At 31.7% G+C, this 24,893-nt stretch overlaps 1 protein-coding gene across 2 annotated transcripts in view; it reads left to right on the top strand.

Annotated features, from left to right (window-relative positions):
• LOC148945549 (uncharacterized) overlaps positions 1–22,951 on the top strand; it is a 103,395-nt gene extending 80,444 nt beyond the window's left edge. The window contains exons 4-7 of one of the 2 annotated variants that reach the window (XM_089099263.1): positions 9,833–10,053; positions 12,414–12,572; positions 21,615–21,721; positions 22,511–22,951. In XM_089099263.1, the coding sequence (XP_088955389.1) occupies positions 9,833–10,053; positions 12,414–12,572; positions 21,615–21,721; positions 22,511–22,866 (843 nt within the window). In that variant the 3' untranslated portion in view covers positions 22,867–22,951. Of the gene's footprint in view, positions 1–9,832; positions 10,054–12,410; positions 12,573–21,614; positions 21,722–22,510 lie in introns of both variants that reach the window. The other variant, XM_089099262.1, reaches the window with a different exon arrangement.
• Positions 22,952–24,893: the final 1,942 nt, after the last annotated feature.

Below are 24,893 nucleotides of genomic sequence, written 5' to 3'. Positions count from 1 at the left end.
ACGTCAGGGATCTTTCTTTTGGCAAACAATGCAAAATTCCACACTTTGGAAGATGGAAGCTTAAAACCCCGCATTTGGGTTCTCTGATACGTTAAATCTGATGCATGATTTTCATTAAGATTATTTGACTTTTAAGGGGAGTTTCACCATTTTTTCGAAAATCTGACAAATCTTCTCAGGCTCGTAGCCATTGATAGGTAAAACTAAACCTAATGAATAATATGTATTTGGAATTGGCATAATAAGTGGATTCTTTTATATGTTTCATGATAACAAAATTCTTTTTTTTAAGTTTCGTTTACTATTGAGCCTTACTTACAGTTCAAACCGCGAACTGTTTGACAGGTTGATTTAAGCCCTTTTGTTAAAAAAAATAGGAGCTTTAAGTTAATGTGTTGTTATATCCGATAGTCTTTATAAATAAATAATTAATAAATAAATAGATAAATAATTCTAATAATAGTAAAGAAATCATTTAAATATATAATGTCAAAAATATGGAACATCTATAGGAATCAAAGTAAAATCCAGACTGTTTCTATTGAGCCTTAATTATAGTTCAAACCGCGAACTGTTTGACAGGTTGATTTAAGCCCTTTTGTTAAAAAACAGGAGCTTTAAGTTAATGTGTTGTTATATCTGATAGTCTTTATAAATAAATAATTAATAAATAAATAGATAAATAATTCTAATAATAGTAAAGAAATCATTTAAATATATAATGTCAAAAATATGGAACATCTATAGGAATCAAAGTAAAATCCAGACTGTTTCTATTGAGCCTTAATTATAGTTCAAACCGCGAACTGTTTGACAGGTTGATTTAAGCCCTTTTGTTAAAAAACAGGAGCTTTAAGTTAATGTGTTGTTATATCTGATAGTCTTTATAAATAAATAATTAATAAATAAATAGATAAATAATTCTAATAATAGTAAAGAAACCATTTAAATATATAATGTCAAAAATATGGAACATCTATAAGAATCAAAGTAAAATCCAGACTGTTTCTATTGAGCCTTAATTATAGTTCAAACCGCGAACTGTTTGACATGTTGATTTAAGCCCTTTTGTTAAAAAAATAGGAGCCTTATTTTAAGGTGTTGTTATATCTGATAGTATTTATAAATAAATAATAAATAAATAAATAGATAAATAATTCTAATAATAGTAAAGAAATCATTTAAATATATAATGTCAAAAATATGGAACATCTATAGGAATCAAAGTAAAATCCAGACTGTTTCTATTGAGCCTTAATTATAGTTCAAACCGCGAACTGTTTGACAGGTTGATTTAAGCCCTTTTGTTAAAAAAATAGGAGCTTTAAGTTAATGTGTTGTTATATCTGATAGTCTTTATAAATAAATAATTAATAAATAAATAGATAAATAATTCTAATAATAGTAAAGAAATCATTTAAATATATAATGTCAAAAATATGGAACATCTATAGGAATCAAAGTAAAATCCAGACTGTTTCTATTGAGCCTTAATTATAGTTCAAACCGCAAACTGTTTGACAGGTTGATTTAAGCCCTTTTGTTAAAAAACAGGAGCTTTAAGTTAATGTGTTGTTATATCTGATAGTCTTTATAAATAAATAATTAATAAATAAATAGATAAATAATTCTAATAATAGTAAAGAAATCATTTAAATATATAATGTCAAAAATATGGAACATCTATAGGAATCAAAGTAAAATCCAGACTGTTTCTATTGAGCCTTAATTATAGTTCAAACCGCGAACTGTTTGACAGGTTGATTTAAGCCCTTTTGTTAAAAAACAGGAGCTTTAATTTAATGTGTTGTTATATCTGATAGTCTTTATAAATAAATAATTAATAAATAAATAGATAAATAATTCTAATAATAGTAAAGAAATCATTTAAATATATAATGTCAAAAATATGGAACATCTATAGGAATCAAAGTAAAATCCAGACTGTTTCTATTGAGCCTTAATTATAGTTCAAACCGCGAACTGTTTGACAGGTTGATTTAAGCCCTTTTGTTAAAAAAAATAGGAGCTTTAAGTTAATGTGTTGTTATATCTGATAGTCTTTATAAATAAATAATTAATAAATAAATAGATAAATAATTCTAATAATAGTAAAGAAATCATTTAAATATATAATGTCAAAAATATGGAACATCTATAAGAATCAAAGTAAAATCCAGACTGTTTCTATTGAGCCTTAATTATAGTTCAAACCGCAAACTGTTTGACAGGTTGATTTAAGCCCTTTTGTTAAAAAACAGGAGCTTTAAGTTAATGTGTTGTTATATCTGATAGTCTTTATAAATAAATAATTAATAAATAAATAGATAAATAATTCTAATAATAGTAAAGAAATCATTTAAATATATAATGTCAAAAATATGGAACATCTATAGGAATCAAAGTAAAATCCAGACTGTTTCTATTGAGCCTTAATTATAGTTCAAACCGCGAACTGTTTGACAGGTTGATTTAAGCCCTTTTGTTAAAAAACAGGAGCTTTAAGTTAATGTGTTGTTATATCTGATAGTCTTTATAAATAAATAATTAATAAATAAATAGATAAATAATTCTAATAATAGTAAAGAAATCATTTAAATATATAATGTCAAAAATATGGAACATCTATAAGAATCAAAGTAAAATCCAGACTGTTTCTATTGAGCCTTAATTATAGTTCAAACCGCGAACTGTTTGACAGGTTGATTTAAGCCCTTTTGTTAAAAAAATAGGAGCTATAAGTTAATGTGTTGTTATATCTGATAGTCTTTATAAATAAATAATTAATAAATAAATAGATAAATAATTCTAATAATAGTAAAGAAATCATTTAAATATATAATGTCAAAAATATGGAACATCTATAGGAATCAAAGTAAAATCCAGACTGTTTCTATTGAGCCTTAATTATAGTTCAAACCGCGAACTGTTTGACAGGTTGATTTAAGCCCTTTTGTTAAAAAACAGGAGCTTTAAGTTAATGTGTTGTTATATCTGATAGTCTTTATAAATAAATAATTAATAAATAAATAGATAAATAATTCTAATAATAGTAAAGAAATCATTTAAATATATAATGTCAAAAATATGGAACATCTATAGGAATCAAAGTAAAATCCAGACTGTTTCTATTGAGCCTTAATTATAGTTCAAACCGCGAACTGTTTGACAGGTTGATTTAAGCCCTTTTGTTAAAAAACAGGAGCTTTAATTTAATGTGTTGTTATATCTGATAGTCTTTATAAATAAATAATTAATAAATAAATAGATAAATAATTCTAATAATAGTAAAGAAATCATTTAAATATATAATGTCAAAAATATGGAACATCTATAGGAATCAAAGTAAAATCCAGACTGTTTCTATTGAGCCTTAATTATAGTTCAAACCGCGAACTGTTTGACAGGTTGATTTAAGCCCTTTTGTTAAAAAAAATAGGAGCCTTAAGTTAATGTGTTGTTATATCTGATAGTCTTTATAAATAAATAATTAATAAATAAATAGATAAATAATTCTAATAATAGTAAAGAAATCATTTAAATATATAATGTCAAAAATATGGAACATCTATAAGAATCAAAGTAAAATCCAGACTGTTTCTATTGAGCCTTAATTATAGTTCAAACCGCAAACTGTTTGACAGGTTGATTTAAGCCCTTTTGTTAAAAAACAGGAGCTTTAAGTTAATGTGTTGTTATATCTGATAGTCTTTATAAATAAATAATTAATAAATAAATAGATAAATAATTCTAATAATAGTAAAGAAATCATTTAAATATATAATGTCAAAAATATGGAACATCTATAGGAATCAAAGTAAAATCCAGACTGTTTCTATTGAGCCTTAATTATAGTTCAAACCGCGAACTGTTTGACAGGTTGATTTAAGCCCTTTTGTTAAAAAACAGGAGCTTTAAGTTAATGTGTTGTTATATCTGATAGTCTTTATAAATAAATAATTAATAAATAAATAGATAAATAATTCTAATAATAGTAAAGAAATCATTTAAATATATAATGTCAAAAATATGGAACATCTATAGGAATCAAAGTAAAATCCAGACTGTTTCTATTGAGCCTTAATTATAGTTCAAACCGCAAACTGTTTGACAGGTTGATTTAAGCCCTTTTGTTAAAAAACAGGAGCTTTAAGTTAATGTGTTGTTATATCTGATAGTCTTTATAAATAAATAATTAATAAATAAATAGATAAATAATTCTAATAATAGTAAAGAAATCATTTAAATATATAATGTCAAAAATATGGAACATCTATAGGAATCAAAGTAAAATCCAGACTGTTTCTATTGAGCCTTAATTATAGTTCAAACCGCGAACTGTTTGACAGGTTGATTTAAGCCCTTTTGTTAAAAAACAGGAGCCTTAAGTTAATGTGTTGTTATATCTGATAGTCTTTATAAATAAATAATTAATAAATAAATAGATAAATAATTCTAATAATAGTAAAGAAATCATTTAAATATATAATGTCAAAAATATGGAACATCTATATGAATCAAAGTAAAATCCAGACTGTTTCTATTGAGCCTTAATTATAGTTCAAACCGCGAACTGTTTGACAGGTTGATTTAAGCCCTTTTTTTAAAAAACAGGAGCTTTAAGTTAATGTGTTGTTATATCTGATAGTCTTTATAAATAAATAATTAATAAATAAATAGATAAATAATTCTAATAATAGTAAAGAAATCATTTAAATATATAATGTCAAAAATATGGAACATCTATAGGAATCAAAGTAAAATCCAGACTGTTTCTATTGAGCCTTAATTATAGTTCAAACCGCAAACTGTTTGACAGGTTGATTTAAGCCCTTTTGTTAAAAAACAGGAGCTTTAAGTTAATGTGTTGTTATATCTGATAGTCTTTATAAATAAATAATTAATAAATAAATAGATGAATAATTCTAATAATAGTAAAGAAATCATTTAAATATATAATGTCAAAAATATGGAACATCTATAAGAATCAAAGTAAAATCCAGACTGTTTCTATTGAGCCTTAATTATAGTTCAAACCGCAAACTGTTTGACAGGTTGATTTAAGCCCTTTTGTTAAAAAACAGGAGCTTTAAGTTAATGTGTTGTTATATCTGATAGTCTTTATAAATAAATAATTAATAAATAAATAGATGAATAATTCTAATAATAGTAAAGAAATCATTTAAATATATAATGTCAAAAATATGGAACATCTATAGGAATCAAAGTAAAATCCAGACTGTTTCTATTGAGCCTTAATTATAGTTCAAACCGCGAACTGTTTGACAGGTTGATTTAAGCCCTTTTGTTAAAAAAACAGGAGCTTTAAGTTAATGTGTTGTTATATCTGATAGTCTTTATAAATAAATAATTAATAAATAAATAGATAAATAATTCTAATAATAGTAAAGAAATCATTTAAATATATAATGTCAAAAATATGGAACATCTATAAGAATCAAAGTAAAATCCAGACTGTTTCTATTGAGCCTTAATTATAGTTCAAACCGCAAACTGTTTGACAGGTTGATTTAAGCCCTTTTGTTAAAAAACAGGAGCTTTAAGTTAATGTGTTGTTATATCTGATAGTCTTTATAAATAAATAATTAATAAATAAATAGATAAATAATTCTAATAATAGTAAAGAAATCATTTAAATATATAATGTCAAAAATATGGAACATCTATAAGAATCAAAGTAAAATCCAGACTGTTTCTATTGAGCCTTAATTATAGTTCAAACCGTAAACTGTTTGACAGGTTGATTTAAGCCCTTTTGTTAAAAAACAGGAGCTTTAAGTTAATGTGTTGTTATATCTGATAGTCTTTATAAATAAATAATTAATAAATAAATAGATAAATAATTCTAATAATAGTAAAGAAATCATTTAAATATATAATGTCAAAAATATGGAACATCTATAAGAATCAAAGTAAAATCCAGACTGTTTCTATTGAGCCTTAATTATAGTTCAAACCGCAAACTGTTTGACAGGTTGATTTAAGCCCTTTTGTTAAAAAACAGGAGCTTTAAGTTAATGTGTTGTTATATCTGATAGTCTTTATAAATAAATATTTAATAAATAAATAGATGAATAATTCTAATAATAGTAAAGAAATCATTTAAATATATAATGTCAAAAATATGGAACATCTATAAGAATCAAAGTAAAATCCAGACTGTTTCTATTGAGCCTTAATTATAGTTCAAACCGCAAACTGTTTGACAGGTTGATTTAAGCCCTTTTGTTAAAAAACAGGAGCTTTAAGTTAATGTGTTGTTATATCTGATAGTCTTTATAAATAAATAATTAATAAATAAATAGATGAATAATTCTAATAATAGTAAAGAAATCATTTAAATATATAATGTCAAAAATATGGAACATCTATAAGAATCAAAGTAAAATCCAGACTGTTTCTATTGAGCCTTAATTATAGTTCAAACCGCAAACTGTTTGACAGGTTGATTTAAGCCCTTTTGTTAAAAAACAGGAGCTTTAAGTTAATGTGTTGTTATATCTGATAGTCTTTATAAATAAATAATTAATAAATAAATAGATAAATAATTCTAATAATAGTAAAGAAATCATTTAAATATATAATGTCAAAAATATGGAACATCTATAAGAATCAAAGTAAAATCCAGACTGTTTCTATTGAGCCTTAATTATAGTTCAAACCGCAAACTGTTTGACAGGTTGATTTAAGCCCTTTTGTTAAAAAACAGGAGCTTTAAGTTAATGTGTTGTTATATCTGATAGTCTTTATAAATAAATAATTAATAAATAAATAGATAAATAATACTAATAATAGTAAAGAAATCATTTAAATATATAATGTCAAAAATATGGAACATCTATAAGAATCAAAGTAAAATCCAGACTGTTTCTATTGAGCCTTAATTATAGTTCAAACCGCAAACTGTTTGACAGGTTGATTTAAGCCCTTTTGTTAAAAAACAGGAGCTTTAAGTTAATGTGTTGTTATATCTGATAGTCTTTATAAATAAATAATTAATAAATAAATAGATAAATAATTCTAATAATAGTAAAGAAATCATTTAAATATATAATGTCAAAAATATGGAACATCTATAGGAATCAAAGTAAAATCCAGACTGTTTCTATTGAGCCTTAATTATAGTTCAAACCGCGAACTGTTTGACAGGTTGATTTAAGCCCTTTTGTTAAAAAACAGGAGCTTTAAGTTAATGTGTTGTTATATCTGATAGTCTTTATAAATAAATAATTAATAAATAAATAGATAAATAATTCTAATAATAGTAAAGAAATCATTTAAATATATAATGTCAAAAATATGGAACATCTATAGGAATCAAAGTAAAATCCAGACTGTTTCTATTGAGCCTTAATTATAGTTCAAACCGCGAACTGTTTGACAGGTTGATTTAAGCCCTTTTGTTAAAAAAACAGGAGCTTTAAGTTAATGTGTTGTTATATCTGATAGTCTTTATAAATAAATAATTAATAAATAAATAGATAAATAATTCTAATAATAGTAAAGAAATCATTTAAATATATAATGTCAAAAATATGGAACATCTATAAGAATCAAAGTAAAATCCAGACTGTTTCTATTGAGCCTTAATTATAGTTCAAACCGCGAACTGTTTGACAGGTTGATTTAAGCCCTGTTGTTAAAAAACAGGAGCTTTAAGTTAATGTGTTGTTATATCTGATAGTCTTTATAAATAAATAATTAATAAATAAATAGATAAATAATTCTAATAATAGTAAAGAAATCATTTAAATATATAATGTCAAAAATATGGAACATCTATAGGAATCAAAGTAAAATCCAGACTGTTTCTATTGAGCCTTAATTATAGTTCAAACCGCGAACTGTTTGACAGGTTGATTTAAGCCCTTTTGTTAAAAAAAATAGGAGCTTTAAGTTAATGTGTTGTTATATCTGATAGTATTTATAAATAAATAATTAATAAATAAATAGATAAATAATTCTAATAATAGTAAAGAAATCATTTAAATATATAATGTCAAAAATATGGAACATCTATAAGAATCAAAGTAAAATCCAGACTGTTTCTATTGAGCCTTAATTATAGTTCAAACCGCGAACTGTTTGACAGGTTGATTTAAGCCCTTTTGTTAAAAAATAGGAGCTTTAAGTTAATGTGTTGTTATATCTGATAGTCTTTATAAATAAATAATTAATAAATAAATAGATAAATAATTCTAATAATAGTAAAGAAATCATTTAAATATATAATGTCAAAAATATGGAACATCTATAAGAATCAAAGTAAAATCCAGACTGTTTCTATTGAGCCTTAATTATAGTTCAAACCGCGAACTGTTTGACAGGTTGATTTAAGCCCTTTTGTTAAAAAATAGGAGCTTTAAGTTAATGTGTTGTTATATCTGATAGTCTTTATAAATAAATAATTAATAAATAAATAGATAAATAATTCTAATAATAGTAAAGAAATCATTTAAATATATAATGTCAAAAATATGGAACATCTATAGGAATCAAAGTAAAATACAGACTGTTTCTATTGAGCCTTAATTATAGTTCAAACCGCGAACTGTTTGACAGGTTGATTTAAGCCCTTTTGTTAAAAAAATAGGAGCTTTAAGTTAATGTGTTGTTATATCTGATAGTCTTTCCTTTTATTGCTCATTGAGGGGTTGCTAACATAGAAACTTGTGGACCAAGCTGTGGTTATTTAAAAAAAGACTAAGGGTTTGCTAATATTTGTTTTTTTGGGTTTATTTTTCATGACATTAAAGAAAAAAAGATCTAGAAATTAATCATTATTTGAAAATATGCTATTTTCAGGAATGCGATTCACAAATAACGTTAATCTGAACGATATTAAAAAAAACGGTATTTATATGATATAGCGCCAATGTTAAGTTCTTCATTTAAGTAGAACCTGTTTCTCAGACTAATCCTAATGAAATATCACTAAACATGATGAAAATATAATACTTTATTAACAAATTTGGGCTATATATTTGCACATTAGGGGTAGGGTGCAGGTAAAGTATAGCGGGTCTGTATGCAAAATGTGTTAGGTACAATTATTCGGTATATTATGAAGTAAGAATTGTTTTCTAACTTAACATTGTCTAAAGACTTCCCCCCCCCCCTCCCATAGTGTGCAAATATATTGACCAAATTATATAGTTCCCATCTATTCTGCCACTTCTCTTTTTCTTGACCCACGCTAAGCTGAAAGGAACTAACGAAGAAACCGGTTCCACTGTGCGTCAATGGATAAAGAACTTAACATAATAACTATCAAATTAACATAACTATCAAAATAACATTTTTTGCACCCCTAGGACCAATCTTAGGTCTATTCATCCCTGCTAATCACGATCTTCTGCGGTTCGTTTTTTGGATGTTTCAAAATCATGAAGTTAGTTGAGCAGTTTTGCATTTTCGTCAATGTTGCTACGTTGGACCGTGAAAAGAAACAAGCAAAACTAATTAGTCAAATTTGACAACACTTTTCCGCCCTTGAATTTAAACGTTGCCAATATCTTTTTTCCCGAAGACAAATTAATCTTGAAACAAAAGCTGTAGCTTCTTGAGGTGTTTAATGTGATTTTTGAGGATCTGATTTTTCACCTATGTCTTCTTTCACCAGGTTGATTTTTTCACCATGTTTCTTTTTTTAAAGTTGGACACAAAAACTAACATAAACTATATAACTGCATATGGTGTTTTTTTCTAATTTTTAGGACACATTTGATCTAGTAATTTTCTACTTAATCAATCCCAATCAGATTTCATTTTAGTGTCTTTGCTACGTTAAGGCATTTTTTTTTTATTTCAGGTATGGTTTCAGAATCGTCGAGCCAAATGGCGGAAATCTGAACGAATGAAGGAAGAGCAAAAACGCCGAAATGGTGAAAATTTCACAAGAACTGATGACAAAAAATCTGATGTTGAGAGCCAAAAGTATTTACCTTCATCCAAAAATGAGTGTAACGATGAAAGGAATGACTCTAAAAACTCATTTGTAGATGTGCTTCACAGTCCCTGCCCTACGAAAAGGTGTGCTTCTTTAATTTAATTCTGTTGTTTTACCTCTGTTGTTTGAGTCTGTTGTTTGAGTCTGTTGTTTGAGTGTCAATACCCATCTTGAAATGGTCCGATCTGTTCCTTTGCAAAGGCATGGCTGAAGCCAGAGAAAATGCGAAGTTTATTTGAGTTTCATATTTGGCGATTTAACTTGGGAAATAAAGAACATAAATTGTCAAAGCCTGGGGGTCAGTCTGTGATACCATCAACAAATAATCCAGTGAAAATGTGAATGGTAAGACCATTTCAAAATTAATTTATCTTTTAATTCTCGATTTGCTCTTCGAGTTGTTTTTTTTTCAATTAATCGACGAGTCCTAATCGACGAGTTTGCTTTAACTGGGCTATAAAAAAAAAGGAACTATGTCCTTCAATTCGGCTAAACAAAAAGCATGTTGTCCCCGAATGTAGGCGGGAAGAGGTCACAAGGAAAGATTTCAAGGACACTCACACTTGGTTGGGGTTAAAAATGAAACTTTGAATATATTGAGATGGAGGAGGAACGTGCATGGCTGTGTTGACTTCAGGCAGCTTGGTGCTGCAGTGACTAGATGGCAGTATTTACAATACGATAAACCCCAAATGCTGTTGTTTTTAGCTGTGTCCATATGTTTTTGTTGTGTCGATAAAATACTCAAATAGCCGTTAGAAAACTGAATTGCAATTCCGGAAAATATTTAACGTGGAGGTGGAATCGCATCGAGTTTCTCGATGTAATTTTTCCCATATGAGCATAGTTATATGAAGTCTTTGGTTAAATTTTTAATTCTAAAATCCAAGTCTTGTGATCGTCGAAAATTTCTTTCGATCCAGGCCAACCAATTTTTGAGGTGCCATTTTCGAGCTGTATGAAAGGTTAGGAAAAGGATAAGAGGTCATGCACAACGGTGGTAAATACATACTATATACTGTATTATTTTTAAGTAGGGTTTGGTCATTAATAAATTTTAGATTTCTTTGTGTGAAATTGGCTGATTGCTTTATTTTTACATTTTTCTGTATTTAATCTTATTTTGTTATTTCATTGTAACAAAGTATTTCATTTCAAGGTATTCTGTAATATTTTATTGTAAGTCGTTACGCTGAGTTACGTGGAGAGTCCTTCACGCTGAAAGTAGATATGTGGTAAAAAAAAATATATTTTTTTAAATCGACCTTATAATTTATAATACTAACTGAAACTTATCATTGTTTCAAGTGGATTCAAATTAATAAGAAACAAAAAGGGTTGTCTACAGTCTGCTGCCTCCCTCCCCCAAGAAAAACCCCTCCGATGTTACTCAATTAACATTCAAAGAAAATATAAGGCTTTCTAAATACTGAGGAACATTATTTTTTATTTTTGTCACCAGAGGGACACGAGTGATTGTTCTTACCCCCAGGATAACACCCATCTAGAAGAATTTTCAAAGGGCAATATAAAACTAAGTTTTGAAAGAAGTTGATAGAACTTAACATCCTCCCTCTTTCAGGCTGTCCCCTTCTTTTAAATCTATTAATTTTATTCTTAAATGCTATTGCAAAGAACCTTCAAAACCTAACCCTAGCAAAGCCGATGGCAATATCAAATAACACCATGTAAATTAAAAAATAATTCGCCTAGACCAATATTCTTCAGAAAACTTGAAAAATAATGTACAAAAACACAAAAATCTGGGCATTAACGTTATTAGTTACTCATATGAAATTTGTCTATATACAAATAAAGATAGCAACAAATTGGACAGTGCGGGTATTCTAAGCATAAAGCACAGTACAGAAAATTCTGTCGTAGCTAGTAACCTCATAACCAAAATATAATCACCTACGGAACAAGTACTGACAAAACCTATCCTCTCCACACAAAAAAGTGACCCTTTGTATACCTATGCGAACCTGGCAACTAAAAACCGTAGTTACACAATTCATTACGGTCACTCGTCGCCTGAATCACGCTCTAGCATAATTATTGGCTGGAGCAAAGTACTTTGGCTCGGAGCGATTAAGTAGTACAACATTTTGCGTCTAGAGGCGCTGAGGTACGCGGGGTCACTTTTGGAAAGTTTTGTCAGTACTTGTTCCGTAGGTGATTATACTTTACTCATAACTAATGTCAAAAAATGTATGCTCAAGAAAAATGTTTCATTTTCCGTGGAATTGAACTTACTAGTGTTCAGTAATGTAAAGGCTTGCATTCTCAGTTTAAGTTTGGTTTTACAAATGTAGATCAAAAGATACAAAGTCATTGAACGCAGTCAATACTGTTCAGGTTAAAAAAAAACATTTCTATTCTTGAATTTGACCATTTAATTACACCACTCTTGCAACATTTTAAAACAGATTTTCTATAGTAGTGAAGGAAACGAAAGTCACGAAGGAGATGAACACGAAGAGGCGTCAAGAAGGAAAGATCATAGAGATTCTAAAACAGTTTCACAACTATTTCGACCAGAAGCAAGAACTCCGCCAAGACAAGTTACTGGTGTCCCCTCTTTTGATGCGATACCTGGAAGGTAAGCTATTACATTTTATCATTTGATCCGATCACATTTTGAGGGAGCTACATTCCGGACACGTGTGCAAATCAATTCGGGCAACCGTTAAAATTTGTTGGTGGAAATATTTTTAAAAATGATGCGCAATCACTTGCAGTAATTCCACGATACAGTCTGAGGTTGGTGCTCAATTATTTGCACAGTGTTCTTACGGAACCAAGGACAGTGACAATAAAATGTAGTTGTGTGAGATGGTTAAGGGTAACTCTTAAAAAAAATCAAAAATTCAATTTAAGTTTAAAAGACTTCCACATACCGTTATCCAATTTTGGTAGTACAGGGCTGCCAATTTAAAATAGGAAACGTTGGTGAAGATCAGCAAAAACAAAGCTAAAAGCAGTTGGTACCAATCACCTCAAAATTTTAAGCTTTCCTGTTAAGGTGCAGTTGTCTTTGGGAATATACATAATGCTATTGTTTGAATTTGTACGGGAAAAAACGGTTATCATAGTTAACAAGTTATTTTTGCTTTGTTGTTTTCACGGTTTTACATTCCGAAACTGGGGAAAATGTGTTGCTATCCTAAAAACTTCATAGTTCAGAAACCAATATATATATTTTTTTAATAGTAGTTCTGATATTTGAATTGACCTAAGAAGGTCCTAGAGGACAGGAATTGCTTTTATTTAGATATCATTGGTAATTCAAAAATCTGAGTGAGAGTCTTGCCAGCTTTTAGCTGAATTAATAATTAATTAATTAATTAAGTATCATTTTAGACCAGGTAGTGTATATTTAGAGAAATGACGTTTAGAGAAAAAACTTAATTTGCAAATATACATTTAGCAATATAATGACTTAATAGAAGAAATTAAAATTGTCTTTAAATGTCTCAATGTCTCTTTTTTATTTATTCTTGGTCGGTTACACTATTCACCATCATTTTCTTATGATACCCTATCAGTTTCAACTTATTAAATTATTTTTGGAAAACCTTAATTAAGCCACTTTATAAGAAAGGTGATAAAAGTGAGTGTGGTAATTATCGAGGCATTAGTCTGGTGTCTGTAGGTAGCAAATTATTTAGTAATATGATACTTTTTAGTCTGAGAGATGCCGTAGACAAAGTTCTAAGAGAAGAACAGTGCGGTTTTAGAAAAGGTAGAGGATGTGTCGACCAAATTTTCACTCTTAGGCTAATAATAGAGAAGTGCCTGAGTTTTCAAACACCTTTGATCCTCAGTTTTATAGATTATTTGCAAGCGTTCGATTCTGTTGAAAGAAGAGCTTTATTAAAGGTTTTATCCAATCACGAGTTAAGCAGGGCTGTGTTCTATCCCCCTTTATATGGATTATTTTGATGGACTTTGTCTTAAGGAGCAAATGAAAGGCAATGGGAGACAACGGTATCAAATGGGGAGGCTCCTGGACTTAGATTATGCCGATGATTTAAGCATCCTAGATGAAAGTGTGAACAAAATGAATGAACTTTTAGAAGTTTTGCGAGTTCAGGGTGCTAGAATAGGTTTGAAAATTAATGTTAAGAAGACTAAGTCACTAAGGCTAGGAATAAGTGAAGATGAAAAGGTGACTTTGGGTAATGAAAAGATATCAAGTGGACAGCTTCACTTACCTTGGTAGTATTATTAGTAAAGATGGTGGGAGCAGTGAATATGTTAAAAGTAGAATAGCCAAGGCTCAGCGTGTTTTTTCACAGTTAATTAAGTTTGGAAGAATAGGAAGATAAGTCTGCAAACTAAGATTAGAATATTAGAAGCTACAGTGATGACAGTGGTCAAATATGGCTCTGAAGTATGGACGCTCCGAAAAGCGGATGAAGATTTCCAAGATGTTCTCCAGAGAGATATTGCTTAAGGATTGTTGTGGGTGCCCGGCTGACTGGCCGCATTTCAAACTATAGGCTATACGAAAAATGTGGTTCTATCTTGCTCTCTAGGGCTATAATGAAAGAAAGGTTGAGGTGGCTAGGGCACGTTGCGCGGATGAAGGATGACAGATTACCGAAGATGTTCTTTTTGGCCAACCGTCTAGGGCTAAATCGAAAGCAGGTCTTACTCGTCTGGGGTGGGAGGACGTCATAAAGAAAGATTTATAGGAAATGGGAACTTCGTGGACGGGTGTAAAAAGGGATGCTTTGAATAGATTGGGGTGGAGGAGGAGCCTGCGTAGCTGTGTTGGCCTCAGGCGGCTTGGTGCTGCGGTGAGTTGTTAGTAGTAGCAGTAGCTATTAAATTATTGAATTACAATTTTTGACTTGCAATTCCGAAACTTCGTTGTTACACAATGAATATATTTTGATCATGGATAGATATTAAATAGAAAATAGCGTTTTCTTTTTTTTTTAAATTAAAATAATAAGCAGCATTTTAACTTACAACTAACGGAAACTATTCCGAATATGAGTGGACTTTAACCTCCTTAGTCCCCCTCTCCTTCTGTTTATGCTAAAATTATGTGGTACATTTAAAATGATTCTTATTGAAGCTTAACAGACCTTGTGTTTGAGCATTTGTCCTTAAAGAATTGGGACAAATGCCAAACTTAAGCGCAGAGACCGGGGGCTGAAGAGTGGGCAGCCCCCTTTATATTCAGAATTATTACTGTTTGTTTTTAAAGTTGCACTTTACTTCCATTTTAAAAAAAAACTCTTTTTTTATTTAGTTTCTGTTTGTTCATAGTACCATGCCCAAAGGTGGGTCCAAAGCAAAATCTTGGGGGGCCCAACCTGACAAGGGCACCAATAATTGACCAGATTAATAAGGCTATTTAAACAAAAAAGGGTAAAAAAGCGAGAAAAAACAAATGCGGGCACCAGGAAAATCTAGACGGGGGGCTACGGTCCTTCGACACCCCTGGATCCGCCCCTGACCACATCTAGGGTTATGAAAAATGTGAGGAGGGCTACTCCTCCCTCAAATTTGACTCTTAGAATCTTAAGCATGTAAAATATATTTTGTTGTTCCATACATTTAAATACATCGCTTTCTAGGGTTTCGGTTTCTATTGATAATGGTCGCTCTTTACTTACAGTTCGTTGTTGAGGGTAGTTTTATCCAAGACTCTGTTAAATGTGAAGGAGGCGACTATTGCCACCTTCAAACACTTTTTACATTCATGTTTAACACTGTTATAACATTGTATCGAGAATGATAATCATCCCTGAAAAATATACCTCTCGAAATATTAATTAGAGGGGGGAGGGGTCTGAAGTCTATGAAGTTCTTTGTAGGGTCGTGGTTTTCATGGGTCTTAAGGCAAGCTCTTTGATCACCCCTTCCCCCGGGGTATTTTCTGGTGGTGCTCATGATGTCCCCTACCCTTTCACATTTTTGTGCCGGTATGCATTCGAATGAAATTTTGTATGTTACTTTTAAAAAGATTATTTGTGATAAGAAGGGTGCTATCACGCGGCATTACTCATATAACAAGTGTGGTGTAAAAATAGTCCCGAAAATCAGAGATTGTGTATATTAATTTCTATCTCCCCATCCCATCCCAAATCTCCTACTATAGTTATCTGAAGGCTCAAGGAGAGTTAGTAAATTATGATATAAAAATTATCTTTCTTCTGGGAAAAAAATGGAAAATTCTACATTTTTATGCCTGAAGCCTCTGCAAAAGGGTCTATGAAAAGTAAAAAACTAAATCAACTGATAACACTGGGTAACAAAAAAATATTCTTTGAAAATCGTCCAGGGTTTTCAAACTGAATTAGACTAATTTTGATGTTCCGAGTCTGAAAAAGACCTTGGTTTTGCTCAATGAGATCAGGATTATTTGCTAAAGAAATTTAAAAAAATTTATTTTGCGTAAAAAAACAAATTTCTGCTTACCATCAGCTGAGAAACCTCTGATGATTTTTCCGTTTTCCTCAAGAAATAACAGTCAACGTATCCAAAATCGGTTTTTATTTACTCTATCAAATTTGATTAGCATAATACATAATATTAGTAAAAGATCGAGTTACTTGACACTGGATTTTAGAGTTCACGGCATAAATTGGCCCTTTTTTCGATTCCCGTGTGTGAGCAGCTGCTGGGTTGCCTCCGTTCGGCAAGCATCAGTAGTCTGCGATCATGACTACGTCCCACCTTCCCTGGCACATCTCCTGCATTTGGCACATGTCGTAATGAAACCTTTCTCCCTGCCCGTCACTCATTACCCCAAGGTTTTTAAGAAATTTCTCCATGTTTGAGAACAGGAAGTGCATCTTTATACTCATCAAACAACCTAGTTTTTGGAACGCCTCTGTCATGCCGCTGACGAGTATGACGTGGTTTGGTGCCTTCATATTCCCCAGGTGGTTGTTCACCACCTGCACAACAAAATTCCACGCGTCACACTCTAACGTGTTCATTGAGTTTTCGAACTATGTGTCCTTTATGAGCTGTCGTATCTGTGGGCCTTTGAAAATGGCGGCCTTCAGCTTCTCAGTGGTCAGTAAAGGAAAGGATTGGCAATGGTAATCGAAGCACCTCCCATCCTTTTCCACGGCGTGCATGAACAGCTTTATTAATCTAAGCTTCATGTGTAGCGGTGGGATCAATGTTTTCTCCTGGTCAATAAGAGGTTCGTTTATGATGTTTCTCGCCCAAGGTACTAACTGCTCTGACGCCGGCTACTCTTTCTTTACATAATGCTGAGATTGGTCTCGACTGTCCAACACACATATATAGTATAGGTACTTCGTAAACCTAGACTAATGACCATGTATAAAGTTCACCGTCTTGAAGTCAATGCAGATGATCCATTGGCCCTGCTTATATTGGATTTTGTCTTATATTTTTCCTTGAAAGTTTTAAAGTGCACAAGAGGGATTGAGGCTCTGGAGAAGCACACACACCAAAGAGTGCTTGTTGCTGTCAATGAAGACTCACCAATCTTTCCAATCCTATTCAACAGTGCCAAGTTAATCAAGAAAACTGGCGATATCTCGGCAGTACACGAGGTCTTCCTCCTGGCAGAAATAGCCCATTTAGCCCTCGTGCATTTTATGAAATAAAGTGATACGTGCGTCCTCACCAAGTAGATTTTTCTCTTTGAGTCTAGAGGCCAGCAGCTCGAGGGAAGTCTTTGACCACCTGAGATCCCAAACTAGATCATTAACCTCCCATTGTGAAAATGGCTGCAGACAATCTTATGCTTTATGCTCCTCTTCTGTATATCTTCCCTCATCTGCACTGGCGACCTTGTCGTTGCTGACGGGAAGCTCTGGAACGCTGGTACAGTAATTTCTTCGCAGTGAACAACTGGACAATGGGCATGTGAAACGTCGGGGTACTGGAGGCTGTGTTAATTCTTCTGGTTGATGCCAGTGGTATTGGTGGCGCAAGAGAAACAATCCGATGCACGGTCTAACGGCTCCCTCCAGACCATCGGAATCACAACCATCAGTGAAATTTTCACGCCCTTCGTTCACCGCCAGAGGTATGAACGTGTTGCACACAATGTTTGGTGCCCAAGACTTATCTTAGTCACTTGTTTGACTTCAAATTAAGCCTCGTTGGCGCACTTTACAAATCCTGTGATGTTTCTCCTATCCACTCACGGAGTGTAATCTCTGCACATGTATTAGAAAACGTCAAAACCATTCTTGCATGACCGTCGCGTCGAAGCCTTAGTAATCAAGTGAAATAAATCGAAAAACGCAGGTTAATGCTAGGTAGTGAAATTTAGAATCCAGTTGATTGGCTAAGGATTTATTCAATAGCCTTGCAATCACGCATACACGTATGCAGCTACTTTAGAGAAATGAAATAATGCTGTGATCTGATATATTCTTCAAAAAAATATGTTTGAACTCAAAACCTTGATATTAGCATATATATAGCTAGTCAGGAAGGCATATGGCTGTATCTCAAGAATTCGACCTGATAGAGAAAACTGAAGATGATATTCGAACTCAGGACGCCAAAATTAGTTTAAAACAGTTTAGGAACCCCTGGAAATAAAAGCCCTTCTATTTTCTCAATGGAAATCAAGGGTGAAGCTAAAACTAAAAAAAGAATAAATTTACCATATACGAGTAAGCACAAAAAAATTACCTGGGAGGTTGTCTTGCTAAAACATTTTCAGGGGGAGGGTAAAAAAAAGTTTTTTTTTTACCAGATATATGGTATACTTCTACGAGATCTAAAATTATTTTACATCTTTGGTATTCTATTGCTCTTCCAGAAAAACGGACCACAGAGTTTCTCTTGGAGATCTAATTTCAGAGAGGGAATAGGGAGTGAATATTTCCAATGATTTCGAGAATTTTTTTATGGGTAGTTATATGATATACCCACGGCATCTCAAGGTGCTCATGCATTGACGCACTGTAAGCCGGTTTCTTTTGCTAGTTTCTTTCAACTTAGCGTAAGAAAAGACAAAGAGAATAGACAGAATAGATGGGAAATATATAATTTGGGCTATATATTTGCACTTGGGGGGGGGGGGGTAAAGTGTTTGGACAGTGTGAAGTCATAAAACAATTGTAATATCAGAATAATTGTAGCTAACACATTACGCATGCAGACAGCAGACACTCTCTACTTTACAAACCCCCACCCCACTCCCCTCTAATGTGCATATATATATATATATATATATATATATATATATATATATATATATATATATATATATATATATATATATATATATATATATATATATATATATATATATATATATATATATATATATATATATATATATATATATATATATATATATATATATATATATATATATATATATATATATATATATATATATATATATATATAGCCCGACTTTGCTTCTAAAGTATTATATTTTTATCATACTTAGGTACATTTCATTAGGATTAACCTAACTTCACTTCTTGAGATGCAGGTGGTATATCATACAAGTTCTTTTTTATGTTCTAAAAAATTTGCCCCAAAAAAACAGAGTTCCTCCCCCTTGGACTTTAGAAATAACATTTGTTGTATCTTCACTAAACTGAATCACTGAAAGTTACTTAAAATTGAATAAAAATAATTGATGCATAATTTCCTCCACGAAGAACTGCAGTTCGTGTTGTGTTGAAACAATACAAATTCTTGATGCAAAAATCAAACCAGATTTACTTCTAAGCTTTTGTTTTTACCATTGCACATGCCCCCCCCCAAAAAAAAAAATTACTGTGGTAATTGGTGAGACCCATTAGTAGTTTAACCTGCTCTTTATTCCTAATAAAGTTTTTCTACATTAATTTCCTCATAACTTTTCAAGCCCCACCGTATTTACAGATAACAATGAACCAGCCTTATGGGAAGAGCGCAGTTGCGCCACTAAGCGGAAACTGGAACCCCCTACAGTTTTCCTGGGATTAATCTTTGATTAAGACACGCATCAGATAAATATCGACAGTTTATGCGTCTTAATTGACCTAATCAGTCTAGCGATACGAGCTAATGTGACATCTTACAGATTGAAATATGCATTAATCTTATGCTTATTTCCCTGGTTGGATTATTGAATGAAAGAATATGCCGTTCCAGTTTTTTAAGGTCAAGGATCAGACAAGCGAGGAACTTATTTAGCAAGGAAACGATTTAAGAAACAACAGCAAACAAACAACAAACTTCTAAAAAAAAAAAATTAATAAAAATAAAGAAAATTATTTACTTTGAATGAACTAAAAATCCAGTTTAAAGTCATTTAGACAATTTTAGAATCCCCAAAATTATTAATTAGGATTATAAGAAATCAAAAAAGCCCAAGCGACTTCAAATGGGCTTTTGTTTATTTAAAGGAAATAAATCTGAAATCCGATGTTCGGTAGATACAAAAGTTTGCAAAGTGGGTGACAAATTATTGGCAAGGTTGATTTTTTTTTTTTTTTTCTCCGCAGAAGGAGAGGGAGACAGTATAAATACCCCTTCTGTAAATTTCTGCCTAAAGAATATGATTAATCGGCAACACAAAAAACAAACTTTTGTATGTTGTTAATCAGAATCTAGTAGTGGGGTAAACTAATGAGCATGTTTGACGTTAAATCAGCTCTGAAATCTAGGTTAGTATAATCATCTCTGCTTTGTCTCAATTTTAAGATCACTACGACCTGAGGAAAATAACACAGTCCTCTTTGCCAGGCGGACAAGAATTTTTTTTCTCCGGGGGGGGGGGGGAATTAAAAAATATCCGTTTACTATTTCGAACGATAGAGAGTAAGAACTGTTTTCCATGTCTAAACCCATTGTATATCTTAGAACAAGTTTCAAGATTCATGAAGAGAGTGGCGGAGCAATCAGCCAGCTAAATTGGAGGAAGTTTGCCATTTTCTATAAGAATTTAGCCTTGCTTTTGAGGATGTTTCAAGGTGGCAACGCACATTCCTGCCCTATAGTATTGCCCATGTGCGAGCACCCAGTTTCGAGTCCTTTGATGAAATGTAAGGCCAAACTCTGATACAATATGATAAACTTTCTCTTTTCTAGCATCCCTGCCCTATAGCATTGCCCACGTGTTTTCAGCCCTCTGATGTAGAGCCTTTCTTTGCCTCGTTGAAAGATTTGTGGGAATCTTTAAATTAATCGAGTTAAAGAGTTTTTGTTTCATAGAAACTACTTGAAGTTTCAGAGAAACTGCAGGTAAACCAAATTCTTACAAAACCATGGGCCATAAAAAAATCTCACAAAACCAAGGGCCATAAAAATTTCTCACAAAAACAAGGTCCATAAAAAATTCTCACAAAAACAAGGTCCATAAGAATTGTGACATAACCATGGGAATTAAAAAACTGAAACCGTTTTTGATACTTCATTTCGGTATTTAATATTGATATTTAAGCCTCACAGCCCTCAAATAAAGCTAGTCCTTATTGTTTGGAAGCTTGTAGATACGTATTAAGTGGTAAACTATTATTATGGTGTTACAAATAAATTTACCAGTTACCGAAGACAAATAATTTGTACCCGGAGAAAAAAAAAGTATATTTCATCATTTTAATAGCCCTCACTTGAAGCGTTTAAGCTATTTTTATGTCAAGGCATATTTGTTGAGCTGTTTTTATTTGTTTTTGCTTTGCAGTTCATCCAATGCTTCAGAGCCGACACTCCGACCCGAGGCCATTCCAGGATTTATGCTTCCTTTGGGCTTCCATAGCTTAAGCAGCCCACTCCTATCTGCATTAAGAGGTTTGTAATTTTTTTTTTTTTTACCATGTATAAAAGTGCAAATAAAAGTCGAATTTTGTGTTCATAGGAAGGAAGCAAAATCTTTTTTCTTTGGTTCTTAAAAATTAACATATGCCACAGGGATTTCGAATTTGCCCGGTGGTACTAGTGGCAAAGGATGCCAAATTTTGTTTTTATAAGGGAGAGGTAGAAGACAAAACAATCTTCCCTGATCTTAGCAAAACAGTATACGCTTCTTTGGTTTCTATATGGTTACCGTCCTTAAGCTCTTCTTCTAGTTTATGCACTATTGCTTCTCCTATAGCTCACCCTTTTTTTCTGTTGTGACAAATTTAACCCCCTTTCCATCTCCTAGGAAGTATCAACCTCATACACCGGCATAGATAATTTCGGAGGCCACACTGCCTTTCCATGACAATAAATAAAAGTTCAGATAGGGATAAAATCCTTTTAATTGACAGTGTTTCACAAACAGTGATAGAAATTCACAAAAATATCAGATATTTCGGTCACATATGCAGCAACGGTCATCAGTAGTAAAACTGATTACTGTAAAGACCCTACTATAATTGTTGCTAAACTTATAGAAAAATCAACCAAAAGGTTTTGAAACATGCTTGGAACCAGCTCCCTCTACACTAGTTAGTACATTGTCATAGTTGTATAGAACTTTTTTGCTTTTTTTGTAGTGCTCCCTTTTTTTATTTTTGTATGAAGACGGGTTTTCAATAAATAATAATAAGAATGATAAGAACAATAATAACAATAATAACAATTATTTATTTTCAGGACTACCACCAATGTGTCCCTGTTGTCCTGGCAAGATTCATAATTTCCACAATCCTGGCTACGCAAACTTGTGCAATCCCTTTTCCCCTCTAACCCATCCCATTAACATCAGTGATAAGATATCATCAGAACAATTGGCTCCAGCGTTCCACAGCGTCGAGGAACTGAGGCGGAAGGCTCAAGAGCACTCCACACAACTTCTTCAGAACCTTCAACAACAGGCAACATTCTCATCTAATTACTTTTCAGCAGCAGCTAGCCTTAGCAGAGTGGCTTCTCTCCACCAAGTGCTAGCAAATGCTAGTGGAGATGAAGTGAATCTGGAAGGTGGACTCAATTTGGATCAAAAAATTTAAGATTGTGTGCAATTAATGAAGGTGATTGAAAAAAGAATGATCTCAGTCTAGTATTTTAACATTTTTCTTGTGCTTACATTGAATGATCCGGAAATATAAAACAATATACTCATCTCTTTTCTAACAAGGAACGTTTGTCTAACAAGGGCTAGAGACAAAGTCACTTTCGTGTTTTTCCTCGGACGAGGGGGAAGAAGCAAGCACACCAATATGGAAGGGCTTATATACCCTATACCTATATCCTATAGCCTCAACCCGAACAAATAACGTGTAAGAAATCCATATTTAAAGGACCTTAAAAAATCTTCTATAACCGTGGTTTCACAGAAATCTTAGCTTTTTTTCGTTAGCATGCGTTCACAACAAATAATTGTGATCAGGAGGGAGGGTGCTGAACTGACCACAAATCCTGAGTAAAAAAAAACAGTTTCTGTTATGGATACCTTAGTCAAGGCTTAAGTCTGAAGATTTAACCAAACTTCCCTGACGTATTAGAGAATAACAAACATGAAGTTCACAATGACCTTTTAAGCTTAGTTGGAATATTTTTGTTACTTCTGCCTTCTGCCCCTTCTAACAAGAAACAATTATGGCAACACCAGCTACCACCGCAATATAGTAGCGAAAAATCAAGCAAGAAAAAACGGGATTTAATTTGAATAAAGCAGTGAAACAATAAATAAAAACAAATAAAACTTTAATCAAAAACATTCCGAATATTTCAGCCCAACGTCCGGGAGCCTCTCTTGACGAAAAATATAAACAACGAAAAAACATTTTTTTTTTTTAAATTACACACATAGAAATGCAACAACTAAACACACGAATGAAAATATATATATATATATATATATATATATATATATATATATATATATATATATATATATATATATATATATATATATATATATATATATATATATATATATATATATATATATATATATATATATATATAAATAAGAAACAAACTCTTATATTAAACAAAACTTCCACCACTGGCTTGTTTAACGCAATAAACAAAAGCGAATGTCTATTTTGATACCATGTGTCAATCTTCTCTTGCAATCAGTGTATAAATGGAAATATATCAAAAGTGAAGACTATATTTAATTGAACAAACAAAAAAGGTCACTTAACCCCAGGTCCATAGCCCCTAATTAAATCTCACAGGTTAATCAACCAGTTTATGAATTATAAATTGAATATTCTTGCTCAATTTTTCGTGAATGGAAAAGCAGTGTGGTTTAAGAAATTATTTATAATATAGTAGCAGGCTTTGCTATCATTTCTACTTTTTACTGTTCCCCAATCTTCCAAGAATGAGTTTTAAACCAGTGAGAACTATTTACTTTCAGATTGGAATAGGTCTCCCATTCTTTTCTTCACCGATTTTTTAAAGACAGAGTCGTCACAGAACAAACGGATCAAATAAAATATAGTCACTTAAAAACAAAGTAATCACATTTAGCCACTTATCATATATTTTTTAATCTAAACCTAGGGCTTTATCAAATTAATGGCTTTATATATTCCTACTGTGACGTTTACAAGAAGAGACTGCTTAAGCAAGAACAGACGACTTTTTTCAAATAGCCTATTCAAAATTGATACTTCATTAATAGCAAAAAGAAGCACGTGTTACAAATAGGGTTGCCACCACAAACGATTTATCACCAAAATAGGCGATTTTTCTCTCTTGGTGGAAGGAAACTCCGTGGTTATATTCTTTTAAAACCAGAGCACCGAAAAACACGTTAATCTGGTAAGCACTATGTAGGCAGATGACTAGCGCCAAGACCTCCTTTTACTAAGAAATGTGCAGAGTATTTAAAAAATGGAAAGTATTCCAGAAAATAACCTACTTTTGGGGTCTCCCCCTCCTGATGAGAACTTTAATATACGTCTGCTAATGGGTGTTCTTTGAGCCGGACACGTGCACAAGATTTAGTTTTTTGGTGATGGGAGGGAGCAATAATGAAACAAACATTTGATCATTTGGATAAAAGTACCCAGAAATTCAT

This window comes from Artemia sp. Qi Xiang Cuo, chromosome 13 (genome assembly GCF_049724085.1).
Source record: "Artemia sp. Qi Xiang Cuo chromosome 13, ASM4972408v1, whole genome shotgun sequence".
Lineage (NCBI taxonomy): Eukaryota > Metazoa > Arthropoda > Branchiopoda > Anostraca > Artemiidae > Artemia > Artemia sp. Qi Xiang Cuo.
Note: the sequence above shows the minus strand (reverse complement) of the source record. Positions and strands in the feature narration are given on the sequence as shown.